Here is a 14,619-nt window from a genome sequence, read left to right on the forward strand (position 1 = left end):
CTCAGACTGACACACACTCACATTAGTAAGCTATGTAACTACTGCACATATTCTCATCAAACTTCAGACTAGCTGTGTTCATAATCACACACCTTCAGCCAACAGTAACTAGACAGTGCTAAGAGAAAAAGACTATTTCAGTGTATCAAACAGTTATTACAATTTAATAATGTATGACAGAGACGGTAACACTGTGTTTTTATTGTGTAGTCCTGTCGAGACCATGTCAGACAGAGCTGAATGCCAATGTTCCGCCAGAAAGATGCTAAAACTACAGCGTAGCACAAAAGATAATGATTCTCTACAGTTTGAAAAAGAAAGAAAAAAGGAGGACAATGCCCATTGTGTACAGTTATTGTTGAAGTACAATGAATTTTCCAAGAGGCAGGAGAGGCATTTGGGGCAGAAAAAGTGCATATGCAAATTCACCACTTATATGGTGGGGCTAGGGTACATTCAAAGCTAAACAGACTGTCAGACCACTTCAGAACGAGGAAAATAACTGTTTTGCTCAAATCAGCTGCTTAAATTTTTATGTCCTAAAATTACCGTCGATCATTGAGCAATATGTGTGTACATCTGTCGCTACGTTTTGCAAGCACCCCTTTTCATGGATAGTGAGTGAGTGTGTGTGTGTGTGTGTGTGTGTGTGGTGTGTGTATGTTTACCTCCACTGTCATCTCCTTAGACTGCTCCTCCACCTGCTGAATGACCTCGTATCGGGTACAGCGGTAGTAACCTCCGGTAGAGGAGCTGTGTTTCTTCCATTCCTCCAGACAGATCCAGCAGAAGTCATATTTACACTGTAGACAGAGCAACCAGACACACACACACACACACACACACACACACACACACACTGAGACAAACAGGCCAATTCTGCTTCCACAGCAATTCCAACATCTAAACCATAATTAGATCAGAGCACAGGAGATGAATAAGACTGACTCTTACGTCGGCTGTGAATAAAACGAGCTCGTTTCTTTTTTCTCTCCTTTAAAGGTTTTTCCACGCACAAAGTCACAGAGTCTTTTCGCTGTTTGGAGCTAAACTGCTTTACTCGAGCAGAGACATTTCACATGCTTAACTGGGAGCCGGCGTGTTGTAAATATGCTTTTGTGAAAGAGTACAAATGTAGCAGAGACTCTCTAAAGTGATCTAATCAATACACTTGAGGTTTCAAGTCCTTCCTGTTACCTAGCAACACAGGAGTTTGTTTCTCCACAGGTAACAGAAGGTCACCCCCCCCACACACATGCGTGCACACACACGCAGACACACAGACACAGACACAGACACAGACACGCGCACGCGCACGCGCACACACACACACACACACACACACACACACACACACACACACACACACAGACCAGTTAAACAGGGTCCTACTGCTCTGTCCCTTACAGACACTCTCTTCATGGTAATACTGCTTTTAAAGTTTATTTTCTAAGGAAGGAGGGAATCTCTTTGGTACGTTTAAGGATTTTTAAAAGTTATTTTTACACTTCTTTTAAATAAATGTGTAAGACTGTCTCTGAGAATTTAAACACATTTTACATTATTCATAGAGACAGTTTGACAAAATAATGAACAGTCTGAAAAAGTGACGTGTTAAAAGTCCATTATGGGTGGATGGGGATAGGTTTTGCCAATGTTTTACTCTTGTAAAACAGGAAGGGGAAAAAAAAGCTTGCGCCCTGACCACAAGAAAGGAGAGAGTGTTTCCAAAAACCTCTCCCATGGAATTCTTTCTGCTTACTGTAACTGGTCCTGGACAACAGCCGTCCCTACCTATGCTCTTAGTCAATCTTTTCTCTTAAGTCACTGGAAACTGATCTCAGATCAGCTACAGGCAGCCCAAAATGAAGGAAAACTACAGTTCAGAGAGTGGATGTTAATTATTTGACATCAAATGGCAATAAATTCAAAAGATGGCAGCTAACTGATTATTCTGACTTTACAGCACGCTGAAATAACTCTTCATGAAACACCACCAGACTAAACTCTAATTTAAGTATTAGGATAAACAGTTTTCATACACTCATGCTCACAGACATTTCTGTGAATTACACATGAATAGAACCTCTGTGAGTTTACGGCAGAAAAGCTACATAAATCGACGTATTGTCATGGTTTAAGCAGTAATATTGACATTGCTTCCAAATGTGGACTGTGAGATGTTTCCTTGGTTATTCTGAGTGTTGCATGTGCTGTGGTGTGAGGATGAATGTGCCTCATCTCTGCGCTCTTTATCTGTCACTGGGGTCTTCAGTTAAGCCTTCATTAAGGAAATAACAGTGAGGCTTGGGCCTCCACATGGCTTTTTATTCAAACACCTGCCTCTGACGTCAAAGAGCCCTTCAGCCTTACACAGCGTGGTGTAAATGAAAGACTGCCCTGCTCAAGTGTCACACGCAAACACACACACACACACAGACACAGACACACACACACACGGACACACACACACACGGACACACACACACACGGACACACACACACGGACACACAGACACGGACACACAGACACGGACACACAGACACACACGCAAACACACACAGACACGGACACACACACACACTCACACAAACACAAACAGACATACACACACACGGACACACAAACATGACCACACACACCAACTCACACAGACATACACACATGACCACACACACCCTCAATTACACACACACACACACACACACACACACAGACATACACACATGCACACAGACAGACCCTCAAGGACATACACATACACACTAACACACACACAGACAAGCACACCCTCACACACACACACACACACACACACACACACACAAACAGAAACACAAACACAAACACACATATATATGGACATACACACACACACACACACACACTCTCTCTCTCTCTCAGTTGAAGAAGATCTGACGAAGCAGTACTTGGACATTGGCAGAAACCTATCTGAGAAACAAAGAGTACAACCTGAGACTGAAGCTGCAGTGCATCTGCAGGCCTTTGGCATTTTTCACTTCCTGCTGCTCCACTCACCTTGGCACACTGCATGTGATTACAGCCTTCGTTTTTCTGGATTGGCGACTTGCAGTTGGCACAGGGTTTGGAGTTGGTCAGCAACCACAGGCAGTTGGCAGCGTCTTCGTAGGCCTCACTCACTCCAGCCACTATCGGGAGAGGTGGAGAAAAGAACACAAAAGCAAATGACCCTCATGAAGGATGACTATGATGAGCCCGAACGACTGAAAAGATTTCACGTTGTAAAAAAATGTCTTGTTCTGCTCGGCAGAGAGCTTACGCGTGTTTGTAACGTGAACTTTATTTCATATCTGAAGAGCTAATGGCTTAATGGGTGGCATGTAAGTGAGGGACAATTGGGCGGCATTTTTTGCTGCTGTGATAAGGAGGAGGTGAGTGAAAAGCATGTGCTGTGTGGAAAAAGGACGAGGCGGTGGCATATCTCACATTCCTCAGGCTTCATCTCAGAGACTTTCTGCAACCACATTTTCCATGTCTGACAGTCACAGGGCTCATGGGCTTCACCAAGGCATTCCCTACACAGACAGAGGAGAGAGAGAGAGAGAGAGAGAGAGAGCGAGAGAGAAAGGGGAAGAGAGACAGAGAGAGAGAGAGAGAGAGAAAGAGAGAGAGAGAGAAAGGGGAAGAGAGACAGACAGAGAGAGAGAGAGAGAGAGAGAGAGAGAGAGAGAGAGAGAGGGGAAGAGAGACAGAGAGAGAGAGAGAGAGAGAGGGGAAGAGAGACAGAGAGAGAGAGAGAGAGAGAGGGGAAGAGAGACAGAGAGAGAGAGAGAGAGAGAGAGAGAGACAGAGAGAGAGAGAGAGAGGGGAAGAAAGACAGAGAGAGAGAGAGAGGGGAAGAGAGACAGAGAGAGAGAGAAGCAAAGGGCAGTTAGTACTGAAACAGGTTTTTTTTTTTTCTTTTTAATGGGCAAAAAGAGAAGGTGTGAGAACAGACACAGAGAGAGAGAAAGAGAGAGAGAAAGACACCTCTAAACTGCATTAGAACAGTGCAAATCCATCCCGAATCAAGACAAAAAAAAAAAAGGCCAGTACAGTCCAGTCGCTCTGCCAACCACAGACAGAAAAAGGATGAAATGGCTGTTGGTTGAAAGAGCTGACTGGGTTCCTGAGCACTCACCAGCAGAACAGATGGCCCTTCCCACAGTCCACAGCGGGGGCCCTGAGCAGGGGGAAGCTGAGGGGGTCTGAGGCACCGGGGCCCGGTCTGGACAGCCGAACTGCCCTCTCACATCTCGCCACGGGGCACCAGCGAATGGCCGGGTTATTATCCACAAAGGCCTGAAAACCAAAAAGAGATATACACCGTCTCTACTATGGACAGCACTCGTACATTACATCATACATTCAGTGTCATTCAGAGGGGGAAAAAAGTTGTGAAAACATTCCTGGCTATCAACGTCTGCCATCACAAATGTCATGTACAGAATGTATGTGTATGTATGTATGTGTGTGTGTGTGCGTGTGTTTTTTTTTTGTTTTTTTTTTATGTGTGCTTGTGTTTGTATGTGTGTCTGTATTTGTATCACTCCTGTGGCTCAAGTGGTAGACTAATGGGTTTGATGACCGGGTAACACACATACTAAAGAAAATGTACATCTGCACTGTAAGTGTCCTTGGATCCAAGGCTCTGCTAAATGAGTACATGTATAAACCCTTTGGTGCTATGCAGATTGTAAATACATCTGAAGTGTGAAAACACATGTGTACTGCTGACTCAACACAAATGACTGTAATCGGCTTGCAGACTACCCTGAAAAAGCAGCAAGTACTCTTCAAAAATGCAGCAAATCCAGAAAAAATATCAGTAATAATCTTACATAACGCTGCGGCTGTCAGAAACCTATCGGTTGTGACATTTTCAATAGTGCCGTTGGGTGACCCTGTGCCTCGAACGCTACCTTAATGTCAAACTGCAAGTAGCGTCTGTCCATCTCCCTGGAAACCACGCTCTCTATGACCTCCACAGGAACCAGCTGGAAACAGTCATAGGCTGGACAGAAAATGTTATGGGCCTCCCCCTCCTGGATCTTTAAATTCAAAAACCTGACACACACACACACACACACACAGATATACATAAACGCGCACGCACACACACACACACACACGCACACACACAGACAGACAGACAGACAGACAGACAGACAGACAGACAAACAGACAGACAGACTAAGTTTAGAAGGAGGCCCACTGAAATGCCAACATTTAAAAAAAAAAAAAAAAGCATCTTTTTTTTTTTTTTTATCAAGACAGCTTATCACAAAAAGAAAAAAAGAAAGAAAGAAAGAAAGAAAATCTGCCATTCTGAAAACCACATATCTCTATCCAGCATACCTACTGAGCTTTAAATCACCTGATTTCACTTGCAAACTTGCAGCAGACAGATTTGACACAGATCTATAAAACTGATTCAGAAACATGCGAGGGAATGGAGCATAAATCGTTCCTCTTACCCTTCCCAGCATGCTCGGCAGAATTCATGCCCACACGACATGTCCACGGGGTCCTCAAACACCGAGATGGTGCACATACAAATTCCACACTATAAACATAACATGACCAAACAAACAAACAAACAAACAAACAAACAGAAAACATTATTTACTGCGTGTGCAGCCTGAAACGCTGGTACCTACACCCGGTGGTTTGGGAACTGATGCGTTCTCTCGTGAGATTCCAATTCTTAATTCTAATTCCTAACAGGTCTCACGTCCGACTGCTACGGCCCTCAAGCGTATGGACAGACTCTTGATACATCATAAATTCTCATGACCCAGATGTTGTAATATTAAAAGAGTTCTGCAATGCGCAGTGCTCCCTCTCGTTAATGAACCTGCGCGTAAAATTCGTTAGGGGAAGACCACTCACCAGGGCCAGACCCTCGTCGGCAGGCGACAGGCTGATTTCGTCAGGCGAGGTAACAGAGGAACGGGTGGTTCGAGGGGTCCTGGGGGAAGGAAGGGTGTCCCAGGCGTTGTAGCCGCTGGGGGGAGGGGTCGGCATCTGAACGCCTGAACGTTGGCAGCAGTCTTCCGCATTGGACATCCAAGCTTCCAGGAGTTTCTCTCTGTCCCAGTCTACGGCATTGGAACAGAAAAGCGTAAAAAAAAAAAAAATGTCGCTGGACTGCGACAGTTCCATCTCAAACCGTCCGCTTTTCAACCTTTTCTTATTTATATAGCACCTTAAGTTTATTTCTTCACGGGTCAAAGCATTTTGTTCCGAAAGGAACTTTCTGCACAGGCTGTTTTCACATACGGATATGGGATTGATGCTTCTAGCAGAAGTAATTCTCTGCATTTTTTTTAAAAGGCAAGGTCAACAGACTCTCTCATGGCTGAGAATGAAATACTACAGTCTTGGCACACGCTCTGTTTCCAGCTAAAGGTATTCAAAGCCTCACCCTTCTCCTCAGGGGCAAGGAATGCGATCGCAGACAGTTTGACTTCACGGTTATATCAGACTAATTTTACAGCCACTGATAAGACAGTCAGATGGACGATTACTCTAGCACATGTCAGACATTCTCTTCCATCATTCTTCACATTCAAACATTTTTTTTTTTTCCCCACTCAACTGACACAAACATGTAGCTACATGCGAACAGAGCAGGACTATTTTGTCGTTTTTAATGCTCAGTTTGGAGCAGCAATCTTAACTAGAATTCAAAATAGCGTCTTCGTGTTGTCTTGCACAGGAAAGGAGGCCTAATAACTTAGCAAGCAGGAGGTTCGTGCGTAGCTTCGGTGTTTAAGCTGAAGCTGGCTTCATCGTTTTTAAAGTGTCTGCGATGTCAAAGGGCTGCGAGACCAGCTGAGGAGTTGATTAGTTTTAAAGGTCATTAAAAAGTTGTTGATTACAAGCTGTGATAACATGAAGAAAGATGAGAAGCTCGTAGCTACCAGCTCTGCTTTTCATCTCCTCTTCCATCAGTTTTTGCAGAGAAAACTGTGGTTGTTGATATTTTGCCAAGATACAAATTAAATGACTATGCATAACCCCCCCCAAAAAAAGAAAAAAAAAAGCAGCTATAAACACAATGCCACAACGTCGTAACGGCATCAGCACTCGGTGATGGATACGTTTGCTGTTTGCTGATGCTCGTCGACGTTTACGTGGCGTTTTGGAAGGCGTTCGGTTCGGTTTGAGGGTGTTTACCGTGAGCTCGTAGAAGAGCCTCAGCTGTGAAAAGAGGTGCTTGTAGCATGTCTGCCGTCTCTACAATCAACATGTCCTTCAACCTCCGCAGGTCCTGAATCTTCAAGCCCTCATACGGCTGAGGGAGAGAGAGAGAGAAAGAGAGAGAGAGAGAGAAAAAGAGAGGGAGGTGGTGTGTTATAGGAGAGAGAGAGAGAGAGAGAGAGAGAGAGGTGGTGTGTTGGAGGAGAGAGAGAAAACAGAGAATTTAAAGAGGTTTAGTCAGTTTAATGAAGCTCTAGCCCATAAAAAACAGAACTAGTGCTTACGCTATGTCTGGAACATCAAAATGATGCAATCAGAGGTTTGCAGCTGGATTTACAAATGGAAGTTTGGTTCTGCCTAATCTCTATGGAAGACTGCTCACAAGACTCTCCCATCGGCAAACATCAATGGGGAGCAAATCAACTTTCCCAGTGGCTTCTTTGAGGAAACGGCGACTGCAGGTCAACGTACTGCTACGTCCAATCAAGAAAAACGTCCACAGTTTGCTGCCACATAGTTGGGAGTTTGTTTTTTTTTTTTGAACAGTACTTTCAAGAGTACTAAAAATCAGCCAGAAAACAAAACAAAACAAAAAAGCGGCATTCAGTCCGTGGCAAATTGCCGCAGGCTTTTAGATTCTTTCGAAACCAGACAAGCACCTCTCTAGCTGTCATTCTTCTGTATCTAGCCAGAATACAGAGAGGAGGTTGCCATTACCTCAGAGTTCATTCCCCAACAACTTACTCTTACTTTATCCTGATTAACGAACAGTTACTCGCACATAAAATCTTCAAAAAAATATCGTTTTAAATTAGGCCTACTTTAGTAAGGCATTTTATTTGTTTCTAGTCTACTGCTAAGCCAAACACTTCACTTCATTTAAACCAAACATTTGCATTGCTCTTGCTTCTTGCTAAGGAAAACACCTAGTTGCTTCTTCTAAACTGACTGGCAGAGCGACCGTTTGAAGGGTGGGGCTGACCTCTTTGCGGTCCAGAGCGGTGTATTCAGCCTGGGCACCAGGGTCCTGGGAGAAGACCATCTGAGACTCCAGACTGAGAGCCAACTCTTTGTGCTGCTGTTTCTCAGCGCAGTCGCACGGTGTTTCCCGATCGTCGTTTTCCGCAAACAGATCAGCCTCGCTCTTCACCAGGAGCTGAGAAAAACACAGTGTGGCCCAAACACCACATTCAGCCATTCCACTTCTGTTGGACTCTCTTGTTTAGACAGTATTTGTAGTCTATACTAATCCAACATTGATTTATCAACTGTTTCATTGACTTATTCAATTTAAATACTTATTCAAATTATATATGTTATACACATCTCTCTATCTCTCACACACACACACACACACAATATGATATACAATGTAGGCACCTTGGCAAGCTCAACACTGTCTGTTAGATAAAGCTCATTATTATCTTTATGAGTACTGCTAGTAGCCAGTTGCTTTGGTAATCTTTAACTCTGTTAAAGGACTTTGATGTTTTTTTTTTTTTAGCAGGTTATAGTGACCCCTAGCTTGTGGAGGACTGAAGTGCGAGTGAGAGAGTAACTAGAGAAGGTGAGGGTGCCAAACCTCCACGCAGGTCTTCATGCCTGAGGCGGCGGCGTAGTGCAGGCAGGTGTTCTTCTTATTGTCGGCGGCGTTCACGTTGGCCCTCTCGTACTCGCCCTGGTCCAGCTTGGCGCCCGTCCACTTGAGGATCATCTGAAGGCACTCCGCCCTCTTCTGCTCGTCCTCGTGCGGGCGAGTGATGCGGGGGTGTAGCGTCCCTTCCCCCTGCAGTATCTGAGGCCCCATACAGAGCAGGTGGAGGGCGGTCTCGTTGTGCACGTTGCGCTTGTTCGGGTTGCCGTCCTTGCAGAACAAGAAGGACCTACAATCGAGCGACACGAGGGAACTGATCTAAGACGGGATGCAATGTTCCACTTCGCCGAAAACGAATTAAAGCAGAGGTTATGCTTTTTTTTTTTTTAACGTCGAGTGAGAAATGAGCTAAACAAAGCAGAGCGCTGTTGATTCAAACAGATGTCTGCAATTATGAATGCTGATACCTGTTTACACATGACATGAAAAACAGGATGGGAGAGCAAAGCTCTCCATATCTAATTAAACCAGCTAGTCTAAATGCATTCCATTAGCTTTTATCCACATACAAAAGAGACTAAAAAAAGCAGCAACAACAACAAAAAAAACCCAAAAATAAAACATTCACGTAATTCCACTTAATGGCATAACAAACAATATCACCTTTGTGCTTTACCATCTTGAGCAAATGCTACTTTTTTGATGTTCCTGATAATATAGGATGGATTAGACAAACCAAAGTTTAAAAAAAACAAAACAAAACAAACCCACAGAGCCCGCACGCAAAGGGTTAACGCTCCCAGGAAATGCAGGACACATCGCGGATATTTAGAGAAGCGGAGGCACGGTCCCACATTTCAATATTTCATTATGTGGAAGAGTGCATTAGGGAGACATCAGATCGACATTAGCACGGAGAGGGAGGAATAACACTGAGCTCACCCAGCTGGAGCTTCTCTCTCTCTCTCTCTTTCTCTCTCTCTCTTTCTCTTTCTCTCCCTCTCTTTCTCTCCCTCTCTTTCTCTCCCTCTCTTTCTCTCCCTCTCTCTCTCTTTCTCTTTCTCTCCCTCTCTCTCTCTCTCTCTCGCTTTAGCCAGGGAAAAAAAACCAGAGAAAGATAAGAGGAGATAATAGGCCTAACTAATATAGTTTTCAGGTAAATCATCTTCGACGGCTTCAATCTGTGCTTGATAACAAGCTCAGACTGATAAGACTTGAGGTGATGTACTGTGCTTCAAATGCCAGAGAGAGAGAGAAAATTTATACCACAATTACGGCATCCAAACTTTAGGTTGTGTTCCCACCCCCTCCCCCCCACCCCCCCGCGGAGAATGACTCAGCATTCGATCAGATTCTGGGAAATCTCGAATAAGAGGCTGTTCCTGGGAGTGAATACTTTATGCCTCTCCAAACAGTGGTGAGAATTCTGGGCGAAATTCTTGTTTTCTGGATATGCCTGAAGGACTGTTTCACCTACCATACATGTAATGCTCATGCTTCAGAAGAACAAAGAACTTTACAATCAACCGTACCGTCCATCCATCCATCAAAAGGAAAAATAGAAAAAAAAATATGAGTGAAAACAACAAAATTGGAAAAAAAACACAAGTTTTTTTTTTTAATTCAGTACAGTTTAGAGTTTGTCTACTAGCCATCAGCTGGACACATACAAAAGAAGCTACACGCAGAGGAGAGGGGACAGGATTTGTGGATTGGTCATGTAACCTCTCTTACTATATCAGACCTGCTTCCATCCAAAGCATGGAATCAAATCATTAAGCCTAACCCAAACAAGCATCATGACAGGCATGCTCTATTGAAAATCCCATGACAAAATGTCACATGCTCCAGCAAAGACAAACTTATTCCTCATTCTCCAAGAATCTAGAATCTTCTGCGATTCAAACAAGTGGTGTATAGCAAGTTGCGGCATAACAGCCACATCTAGGTTCATTTCACTTTGTTGAACCAGAACTAGAACCAGAGCCAGAACCGGAACCAGAACCAGATTCTGAATGGTCCTGGACGTGATGCAATAGTGTGACTTTTTTTCATCTGGCCTCTCTATGTTTTCTGACCATCCCTTCTCTCTCTCTCTCTCTTTTTTTAAGGCCTCTGTCACTGAGTGAAAAGAGTCGGGGGGGTGGGCGGGGGGGCGGGGAGAAAGGACAGTGAGTCACGGGAGGCCAGCTGTCCTTGCTGGTAATTGCTGGTTATTTTCTCATAGGAACTGCGCCCAGTAAAGCCAGCAAAGCCCAGCTCTTTTTTTTTTTTTTCCTCCCGCTGTTGGACTGAGGTCTCTATCCACGCCTCTGGAGAAATACCCAGCATTTCTGCGCTCTGGGGACAGCGTGCGAGAAAGCCCAGGCTGAACACGTGGGACGTGCCATTCCATGCATACCTGCTTTAGAGAGAAAGCCCACTGAACGCCGATGCGCGCTGGATCGCACAGCGCGGTGGAGGTTTCCAGACGACTCCCCATCCCACCCAACTGTGTGTCATAACTTCAGCTCCCACTTTAGTGTCAATTTTCATTCGCTTCTTAATCGTGCTAGTTAATCTGCATGTAATAGAAGTGTTTCGTCATGAGATAAATATCTCTTCAAACATGCGCCCCTGAATCAAAATGCTGTATAAGAATGCAGGGCTCTTTTATTCCTCGCTTATTTTTATGATATAAAAACCCAGACTGTTCTCAGAGCAGTATCCATAAAACAAACCAAAACAAAACAAAACAAACAAACAAAAAACACACCTTTTTTTTTTTTGGGAAGTTTTGGACATCTGTGCACGTAACATTATTCTACAAATATGCAGCCAACCTCAGCACTACAAACATATGCTCAGTTATAATAGACTAACCGTAGTTCAATCAGAACTCGGAGGAGAACAAAAAGGTTGCTGACTCATGCAAAGAACCGTGTATGTTTGTGTTTTTTAAACCAGTTACACCTGCTTAATCAATTCAGGGCAATCCAATCAAACCAGATTTGAATTACTCGTGGCTTCCCCACTGAGTAAAGCTAGTGACAGTTCTAATGAATGGAGAAACCGCTGATGTGTGTTTTTGGTTTTTACCTGATGAGTCGGCTCATGGCGTGGCGCGCGGCGTAGTGCAGGGGCGTGTTGTGTTGGTAGGGTTCTCCGTACGAGGCGTTGGGGTCCAGGGCATCCTTAAATTGGGGGTTGCTCTCATACAGCTGCCATGCCAGGCCCTCGTCGCCGCTGATCAGCGCCTTGCGGAACTTGGTGGCCGTGTTTCCCATGGCCCGAGCCTGGAAGAGGGGTTTCCTCAGCGACGCTCAGCCCGTCTGGGTCTGGACCAGCACCATGCCGCGGGTTCCTGTCAACGCCCGACACATTCACACCGCTCGCAAATGCCGTAAACTTAAAGAGGATCTCACATTCACAGCCCAGTAGTCTGGCTTCCAACACCAAATGAAATCACACTACACCAAACACCCCCTCCACAACCACCCACCCACTTACCCCCAGCGCCTTGTTTCCCGCGATTGTTACAATCAAATATGTTCTCACACGCGCGGTCGAGAGGCAAAGTTCTTTGAGGATTGCTTGATGTTGATCCAGGGGTTGACTGTTCAAATCTTTTTGGCTACGTTTCAAAACAGAGTTCACGCGGAGTTTCTTGTCCAATTAGAACCACCAGAAGAAGATGTCTGTTATAGTGGAGTTATAGCCTTCTGCTTTCAAAGGATGTCAGCAGAATTCTGGTGCAGCGGGGCATGCTATGAGCTTATCTAGTGCTATATCTATTACATATTGATGTGCAACGCATTCTAGCTTTTCTCGCTCTAAACCAAAATATTGGTTCACTTGAAGCTTCAGCTGGTAAAATGTGCTTGCTAGCAATAAATGCTGTGAGAACTGCATTGCCTTTTTTTGTTTAGCTAATCTTCATCTGGATGCTTCTGTTTAAATCCGCTAGATTTTATCTTGTGGCTGAATTTTAACACATTGCTTTCCAAAAGATTTAATCAATGACATGTAAATGGCTCTTGTTTTATCTCCATGTATCTCATCATTGTTTTTTTTCTGTGTACAGTATTTCTCTATTTGAATAACGATTCTACTGTGAGACAGACATCATCCAAAAACAGAAAAAAAAAGTATTTGAATATGAATTTGTGCGTTCCCGTAAGGCTTTGTGACCATATGGCTCAATTCATAAACACCCTGACCTGCATTCCAGAATCATTCCAGAATAATCTAAATCAAATCACAACATTCCGTGACTTCAATTTAAGACAGGGAACCTTCACACAAACTAACAACTTTTTTCTTAATAACCATTTAACCAAAGGCTACACACATCTAATCAACTGCCACATGAAAAACAAAACTGTTCCCTCCTAAGGCGAGAGTCACTACTCAATTGAATGACAAAAAAAAATACATATACATATATGTATATATAGGCTACATGTCTTCCCTTGCACAAACATTCCCAGTACGGTCAAAAGGGATTGGCAACTACCTACTGGTCCACCCATTTTATGCTCTAATAAATCTACTTAAAAGGGCCGGAGGAGAGGGACTGCTATGCAGCAGGTGCTTACTTTAGGGCTGCGACTCGGATGGGAGGGAGAGCGAGGCTAGATCGTTTTTTGTTTTTAGGTCATTCCGTCTGCCGCACTCAAACTGGCCTTTCCTACTGTTGTTCTTTTCTGGATGATTTCACATCTCGCGCTCATACAGGAGGCACGTCTGCTGAGGCTCCATTAGACAGAGGGGGAAAAAAAAGAAAAGAAAAAGAAATGTTTGCTTATGTCTGACTATAAGCTCACATCGATAACCTCGTGGCAGATATTATTACAAACCAGTTTGTTAATGGATCAAACCAGGCTGAAACTTAATCTAACATGCGGTATACGTACAAAGACAAAAAAGGATGTTCAGGCGGTTAAAATTTCAGAGGGGAAATGGGTGGTAAGAGTATGTAAACAATATTGACGAACGTCATACGGTACTTGAGAGGAAAACAGAGAGGCTATTCTTGTTCAACAACCTTTCAACCACTCAAGACCAGAACAGTTTAATTATCACACACAAGTATGTCGGGAGGTGAACAACCTCGCTAAAAACAAATGCAGAATTTGCATTTGGTTTAACGGCAGAAGTTTGTAGGCCTACACTCAAACAATAGCAGTTTTTGTGTTTGTGGAGCACTCTCAAATGACACCCAACATGCTTCAGAAAGCAAGATAAATAAACTCATGGCTGAAAACCTGAAATTGTCGGTACTTCTGTGGCAACATGTAATACGACGTAGTTTCAAAGCTGTCAAAAATAATTTCTCAGGCATACAACTTTTTTTTAATTAAAACTGTAAGTGTAAAGGAATACTGCTTAACAACGACTAACCGGTGCAAACAAAGTAAAATAAAGTGTCCAGTGAAACTAGACAAATTCAACCAAAACACGCTGGCATATTTGAGCATAAAACATAGCAGAGCATTATATTGTGAAAACCATCTTCCGTGTCAAACTGGGGGCAACCTGTCTCTCTTTCATAAACGTGGTCCAAAATTAATCAGATACGCTCAAATGTTCCTATAAAACGTTATTTGTGTCATAACAACTTTGATTAGCTGAACTAGGTGTGTTTATGTATAAATAATAACCGTCATGAGCTACAGCGCCCCAGAACAAACAAACTGTTAATCCGTCTCCGAGGCTTCTAGAAGTAACACTGCCGATGATATCTCCTAAACAAGATGACAATACCATCTCTAAGTAAACCACAAAACGCGGCTAGCTCCGGATTTCGCGCAACAAG

General features: G+C 43.8%; 1 protein-coding gene across 1 annotated transcript in view; it reads right to left on the reverse strand.

Moving 5' to 3' along the window:
* Positions 1-12,088, reverse strand: part of ankib1a (ankyrin repeat and IBR domain containing 1a) — an 18,683-nt gene extending 6,595 nt beyond the window's left edge. Inside the window, exons 1-11 of the mRNA XM_030789127.1 lie at positions 11,901-12,088; positions 8,811-9,111; positions 8,211-8,384; positions 7,205-7,322; positions 5,915-6,123; positions 5,500-5,588; positions 4,945-5,089; positions 4,164-4,324; positions 3,470-3,558; positions 3,041-3,171; positions 669-803 (exon numbers count right to left, since the gene is read on the reverse strand). Coding sequence (XP_030644987.1) covers positions 669-803; positions 3,041-3,171; positions 3,470-3,558; positions 4,164-4,324; positions 4,945-5,089; positions 5,500-5,588; positions 5,915-6,123; positions 7,205-7,322; positions 8,211-8,384; positions 8,811-9,111; positions 11,901-12,088 — 1,740 coding nt within the window. The remainder of the gene's footprint in view (positions 1-668; positions 804-3,040; positions 3,172-3,469; positions 3,559-4,163; positions 4,325-4,944; positions 5,090-5,499; positions 5,589-5,914; positions 6,124-7,204; positions 7,323-8,210; positions 8,385-8,810; positions 9,112-11,900) is intronic.
* Positions 12,089-14,619: the final 2,531 nt, after the last annotated feature.

Source organism: Chanos chanos, chromosome 12, assembly GCF_902362185.1.
Source record: "Chanos chanos chromosome 12, fChaCha1.1, whole genome shotgun sequence".
Lineage (NCBI taxonomy): Eukaryota > Metazoa > Chordata > Actinopteri > Gonorynchiformes > Chanidae > Chanos > Chanos chanos.